Source organism: Aegilops tauschii, chromosome 2 (assembly GCF_002575655.3).
Source record: "Aegilops tauschii subsp. strangulata cultivar AL8/78 chromosome 2, Aet v6.0, whole genome shotgun sequence".
In the NCBI taxonomy this organism is placed as follows: domain Eukaryota; kingdom Viridiplantae; phylum Streptophyta; class Magnoliopsida; order Poales; family Poaceae; genus Aegilops; species Aegilops tauschii.
The window spans coordinates 537,987,341-537,994,230 of NC_053036.3; the positions used below are offsets into that span (position 1 = coordinate 537,987,341).

General features: G+C 48.5%; 1 protein-coding gene across 1 annotated transcript; it reads right to left on the bottom strand.

Annotated features, from left to right (window-relative positions):
* Positions 1-2,858: 2,858 nt before the first annotated feature.
* Positions 2,859-5,050, bottom strand: LOC109780596 (uncharacterized). The gene has a single exon (XM_020339177.4). It carries the CDS (start codon positions 4,828-4,830, stop codon positions 3,136-3,138), a length of 1,695 nt encoding a protein of 564 aa, XP_020194766.1. The 5' UTR covers positions 4,831-5,050; the 3' UTR covers positions 2,859-3,135.
* Between the last annotated feature and the right edge of the window lie 1,840 nt (positions 5,051-6,890).

Below are 6,890 nucleotides of genomic sequence, written 5' to 3' on the forward strand. Positions count from 1 at the left end.
ACAACTGCCCATGCCACTGGATACATTTGATTGTTTGCATCTCTTGCAACAGCACACAATAGCTCTCCTTTGACAGCACCTTTAAAAAAACAACCATCTAAACCAATCACTTTCCTGCAGCCAGCCTTAAATCCCTACTTCAGTGCATTAAAGCAGACATAGAAACTCTGAAATATGTTCTGTTCCATGTTTGTTGGATCCAAACAGACTGCAACAGTGCTTCCAGGATTACTTGTAAGTAGCTCCAGCTGATAATCAAAAACCCTGGTGTATTCATTCTTCATTCCAGCCCTTAACTTGTCCATGACAAGCTTCTTTGCATGCTTTCACTTAGAAGTTGATACATCAGCAAACATGTCCTGAAGAACTGTTGCTTTCATGCTCTCAATTTTCCACATTGGATTAGCTAAAATGAAGTGCTCATATCTTTCAGCAATAACCTTAGCTGTCACAAGTCTGTTCTCCCTGTTTTGTGCACAATGGTGCTCATCATTAAATGTTATGATTTGAAACCTGCTTGTTCTTGAGGTTTTGGTTCCATAAATAAGCCAAGGGCAGCCAGGCCATCCACACTTAGACCTAACTCTGTTACTCTCTGACTTCAAGAACACAATGCTTTTTTTTGTCACAATCCCATATTTCTTCAATGCTTTCACAAGCTGATTCTTGCTCCTGAATACCATTGTCAATGCAAAGTGTGGAATTTCTGAGTCATTATTGTATCTTGGATACTGGCTCTTCCTCCTCACCATGTGCCCATCAGAATCTTCATCATAAGAATAATCCTCATCAGATGAGTCATAGCCCCACTGTTTCTCCTCTCCCTCTAACTGATCTTCCATATTTGCAATTAAGTCAATAGGAATAGGAGCTGTTGAATCACCTGCAAGCCAACTCTTTGTATCTCTCATCCTCTTCTTAAATTTTCTAGCATGCCTTCTGAGCTCAACAACCTCTGAATTTTCTCCACTGTCCTCACTGTGTGGTATGTACTCTGTATCTTCTTCAGAATCACTACCTGAAACTGCATTGTTGCTCTCAACATTCACTTGATCTGCTGGGTTGTTGCTCTGATCCTTCACTTCCTCTGTCCTCACATTCCTCTGAAAGTTCACTGCATCTGTCCTCAAATTGTTCTGAAAATGCACTGCATCTGGCACTTCATCTGGACTGCATATTTGAGAACATATCAACTGAGTTCCTGCCACTTCATCAACCTCATTTGCCACTGTGGTTTTGCTTGCCCTAGGATGCTCAAATTGGATGTTGTTCATTTGAGTGAGCACACCATTATCATCTGGTTCTGCAGTAATGACCATGTCAGGTTCTTCAGCTTCATCATCATCCATATCAACATCAACAATCTCATTCTCATAATCACTAGCACTGCTGCTACTCTCACTGTCCTGCTCCCCATGGTATTCCACATAAATGTCAGCTACATCTCCAACACAAATGTAGTCTGACATGCTAGCACAACCACTGTCATCAAACAAAAACCTCAAACCATCAGCTAGTTCTTTCCCAGGAACATGAAAATACAACTTCATCGATTCCTTGAACTCCAGATGGTCTTTCAAATGCCCTTGAACTTCAAACAATGACAACTTGTCCCTCTCAATCAATGAAAGTGCTTCATCTCCCCCCACATAATCCAAAACAGGACCAATGTGGATGAACTGGCCCCCAAAATGAAATCTGACATTCAAAATCTCACTAGGGTCCATGATTGAGCTGCAACAAACAAGAGTATATCACTACATTGTGCTAATCCGAGCAACTGGACTGACAAAATCGCCAAAAACCCTAACTCTGTAATCGCACCAAAGCCCCAATTTTTCTCTCTGGAACCCTAACACTAACACTGCGGTGACAGCTTAAATTGCAGCCACAGGAGGAGGAGGACGTCGGAGACAGTACCTTTGATGTCGCTCGTCGTCAAGCCGTCACGATCGCCGCCGCCGGAGCCGATCACCCACCCGTCGCCATTGCCGCCGCTCGAGCAGGGGAATTTCAGGGGAGGCCTCGAGTGGGGATTGACTGCCCCTTGCGTGGGCTGGCTCTGATTAAGAGCAGGGGAGCGCTCTGGGCCTTATGGGCCGGCCCAACTTTACTCCGCAACATGCCCAACAGCCACCGATCCCGGCTTAGGTCTGCCACCTCATCAATCCCTGTTTGGAAGTGGACTCAGGGTTCATTTTGGACCGGGATAAGAGAGTTGGGTGTGCTGATTACCGGGATTAGGAGTTGGGGGTTCGATTTAGCTACGGGCTACGAGTTCAGGGTTCATTTTGGACTTTTTCCTGCATATGCGTGCCTGGTTCACTCACGTCATAATTTTATTGGCGTTGTTTATCCGGTTTTGAACCCGCGTGTCGCCAATGCTGCAGCGATTGGAACCTGCTTTGTCACACCTGCATGCCGGCCGAGGACGTACAGCAGGCAGACCCCGGCCCAGAGCCCAGATACATGCATACATATGCAGGCTCACGGGCTGACTAGAGAGGCACCTTCTTACACAGTTCTGGCCTTTAGTATAGTCAAGTAGTAGTAGTATTTCTTATCGAGATTTGTAGACTTGTAGTATTTCTTATTGCACTAAAGTAGTAGTATTATTTTGTTGAGTAGTAAAAGTCAAGGACTAGTAGTATTTAATATAGTATCTCTTCTGGTCCAAGCACGAGGAAATGGATACAATCTGAGAGCCCCAAATCCACATCTCTCTTCTCCATTTCAAGCACATGGATTTAGAGCATATTGATCAGTTCGTGTAAGAATCAAATGCAAGATAATTTTTTATTTAATACCTATTTCAACAACACACACAAAAGAGGACACGTATATATGTGACAACTTCATTCAAATTACAACACATTCGATTCATAATTGTTTTTAAGAAGACGCTACAAACCGATTGAAATCCACAACGCGCTACACGGTTATTATTTGATACACAATTACACAAAATCCAAGCATGTTCTACAGCTCCACATCACAAGTAGGTAGTACGTCAGGGCTGCACATGCTCGTACATAAAGATCACTACATACGTGACCACACAAGAGAATTTAAGCGATCCATGCATCGCATGCAGATACGGGTGGTACTGATAGTTGATATTCTACTCGTTGGAGCTTAACTAGGGCACTGGAAGTCCTTGGGCACCGTCTTGCCGCACTGGTTGACCAGCAGATCGATGGCGATGGGCAGCACGAGGTTGATGTTGAGCGCCTTGAGCTTGATGGTGGTGCAGAGGCAGAGCGCGGCGTCGAGGTCAGCCACGCCGGATAACAGCGGGCAGCAGCTGTCGCTAGCGCTGCTGCCGATCACCGCGTGCACCAGCCCGTTGAGCGCGTCCACGCACCCCAACAGTTTCAGCGTATCGATGGGGCACTGGCCCGTCGACGGCGATGGCGGTGGTGTCGCTGGGACTGGGGACGGCGGCTTAACTGGAGCTGGCGATGGAGTGACAGGGGATGGTGGCGTCGGCGATGGAGTGACAGGGGTTGGTGGCGTCGGCGATGGTGGGACAGGTGACGGCGGCACTGCCGGTGTCGGCGGCGGAGTGGCAGGCGTTGGCGAAGGGCACTTGAAGTCGCCGGGCACCGTCTTGCCGCATTGGTTGACGAGCACCTGGATGGCGATTGGTAGCACGAGGTTGATGTTGAGTGCCTTGAGCTCGATTGTGGTGCATAGGCAGAGCGCTGCGTCGAGGCCGGTCACGCCGGACAACAAAGGGCAGCAGGTATCGCTGGCGCTGCTGCCGATCACCGCGTGCACAAGCCCGTTGAGGGCATCCACGCACCCCAGCAGCTTCAGCGTGTCGATAGGGCACTTGCCCGTCGACGGCGATGGCGGTGGTGTCGCTGGGACTGGGGCCGGGACCACAGGGGACGGCGGCGAGACCGGAGCTGGGGATGGTGGCGTCGGCGATGGAGTGACAGGGGTTGGTGGAGACGGCGATGGTGGGACAGGTGATGGCGGCACTGCTGGTGTCGGCGGCGGAGTGGCAGGCGTTGGCGCAGGGCACTGGAAGTCGCTGGGCACCGTCTTGCCGCATTGGTTGACGAGCACCTGGATGGCGATTGGCAGCACGAGGTTGATGTTGAGTGCCTTGAGCTCGATTGTGGTGCATAGGCAGAGCGCTGCGTCGAGGCCGGTCACGCCGGACAACAAAGGGCAGCACTTATCGCTGGCGCTGCTGCCGATCACCGCGTGCACAAGCCCGTTGAGGGCATCCACGCACCCCAGCAGCTTCAGTGTGTCCACCGGGCACTTGCCTGGAGGCGAAGATGGTGGCGGCGACGGGCTGACAGGAGATGGTGGAGTTCCAGCAGGCGGCGGCTTCACCGGACTTGGCGTAGGAGTAGGAGTAACTGGCGGCGGCTTAACCGGAGTTGGGGTAGGGGTAGGGGTAGGAGTGACTGGGGGCGGCTTAACCGGAGTTGGGGTAGGGGTAGGAGTGACTGGCGGCGGCTTAACCGGAGTTGGGGTTGGGGTAGGAGTGACTGGCGGCGGCTTAACCGGAGTTGGGGTGTACGGCGGTGTGTGCGGCGGCGAGGGCTTGGGCGTAGGACTAGGAGTGTGCGGTGGCGACGGCTTGGGCGTAGGAGTGTGCGGTGGCGAGGGCTTGGGCGTAGGAGTGTGCGGCGGCGAGGGCTTGGGTGTAGGAGAGTGCGGCGGAGGAGGGCAGGGCACGGAGGGCTTGACCTTACGCGGCGGCGGCGGGGGAGGCTTTGGCTTGGGGCAGGATGGGCAGGCTGCGGACGGCGCGAGCTGCACGGCTAGAGAGAGCAGCGCCACCAGCAGGAGCGGCGCAATGCGGACCATGCTCTTCGAGCTTGAGGTGTAGCTAGCTCGGAGTACGTGCTATCCACTACCCGATCAAGCTTCGTGCTCTTGGCTAAGACAATGTCCTAGCTGGTCTGAGGAAGAAGAAGAAAGTGGGGGTGCTTATATAGGCGAGCGTGAGGTGGTGGAGCGACGAGGCGACCTGCTCGATCGTGTACTGTCTTGGTCGACATGACGGAGTGTGGAGTATACTCACTACTCCACGAAGAGGTTTCCCTGCTCTTACATTCTACTACGTAGCCTCGAATAGGCAACTGCATGATTGCCACTTGAAAGCTTAATCAGGAGAATTAGATTAGCGTACGTACGTGTGATTGCAACCCGGATATAATTAGATTACGTACGTACGATGAGTATGATTGCAACCCGGAGAACTAGATTATGTATGTATATATACGTAGGGACACAAACAGGAATAAACAATGCATGCACCAAAATTAATTATTTTCCCAGTAAATGACAGTATTGTATTAGTGTCAACCTATATCGATAAACACAGACAAATTATTACTAGAGTACAAAAGAAGAAGAAGAAGAAAATACCTACACACGTGAGATTCGTCGCTAGATCCAACCACATTGGCCAGACAATAGCTTTTCACCCCAGGAAGGTGGAGAGCGAATTGACCTGTGGAAATCTTAGCCAGCTATGGCAGATATTTCTAGCCTAGATAGATCTATAACATGTCAGATATTTCTAGCCTAGATAGATACTCCATGCATGTGTGTTAGCTCCATCCACAGATTAATCCAGCGATTACATTTACACACACAAGCTAGCAAGGCATGATGATTGCTAGAGGCCAGCAGAGTTGCCCGTATACCTGCAACTTGCTTACTCTTCCTGCAAGCAGCTAGACTAGCCAGCGCTAGCCCGTGTAGATGCAAGCTGCAGATGCTTTGTCCCCGTTCAAATCAAGATGCCGTCATACACGGGCTGCCTTGGCGGCTTCCCGTGCCGACCTACGCGTAGCTATCTATCGTCTGTCCACCCTCACACCATGCAGCTAGCCGATGGATCGATCCTTGGATCGTTGCGTATAGGGGGCACTAGCTACCAGGGATCGATTAGGAAACTAGCGGGTGCCCTGTTTAGGAGGGCTCACAAGCGCTTAATTATACACCCCGCCATGAAGTTAGTAAGCCCTTCATTTCAAGAAAAAGTTAGTAAGCATCACACTCTTGTTATGGAAATGTTTGGTGGATCGACACTATCGATATCAATGCATTGACACAAAGTTTTAAGTACAAATTTGATTTGATAAGTAAGGTAAAAGGAAAGGTGAATACATCTGCTTGAAACTGGAAATTCATACGAAATGAAGATGGGGAACATCAGAGTTATTGCTAAAATGATGAGGAAATTTGGAATGAGTTTAGGTTAAGATTAATATCATGGCAAGTGTGCTAGCAGAACTAGTCATACATGGAGAACATAGTATCTCCAGAAAAATCCAAATACTTCATCGTAAAAGTCACACAAAAATCCAACAGAAATTAAATGCATATATAAATTATGTATCAATCATTGTCACAAAATTCATATCTGAAGTTGAACATGGCTCATGAAATGAAACATACAAATGGGTTCTGAGTAGTACGTATTCACTTCAAACTGGGCTGTGGATTTGGCCCATAAAAACTATCAATGCTAAAATTTGACCTTTTTTTTCTCGAGCTACATATATTGGTTTGGGTATATATTTAATTTTGTGACGTGACATATACATGTATTATTAGTGTTGTGAATTCATATCACAATATTTAATAACTCTTAAATATGCAAAACTACGTGGGTGCACCGAGGTACTACCGTGTGGAGTACTGGATATGTCCTCATCATGCATGCAAGTTTGCGACAAGTACTCCCTCCGTCCCAAAATTCTTGTCTTAGATTTGTCTAAATACGGATGTATCAAGTCACGTTTTAGTATTAGATACATCCGTATCTAGACAAATCTAAGACAAGAATTTTGGGACGGAGGGAGTAATAAAGTAGCATATCTATCTTTTTGCATACGAAGCGAAACAAATTCTTA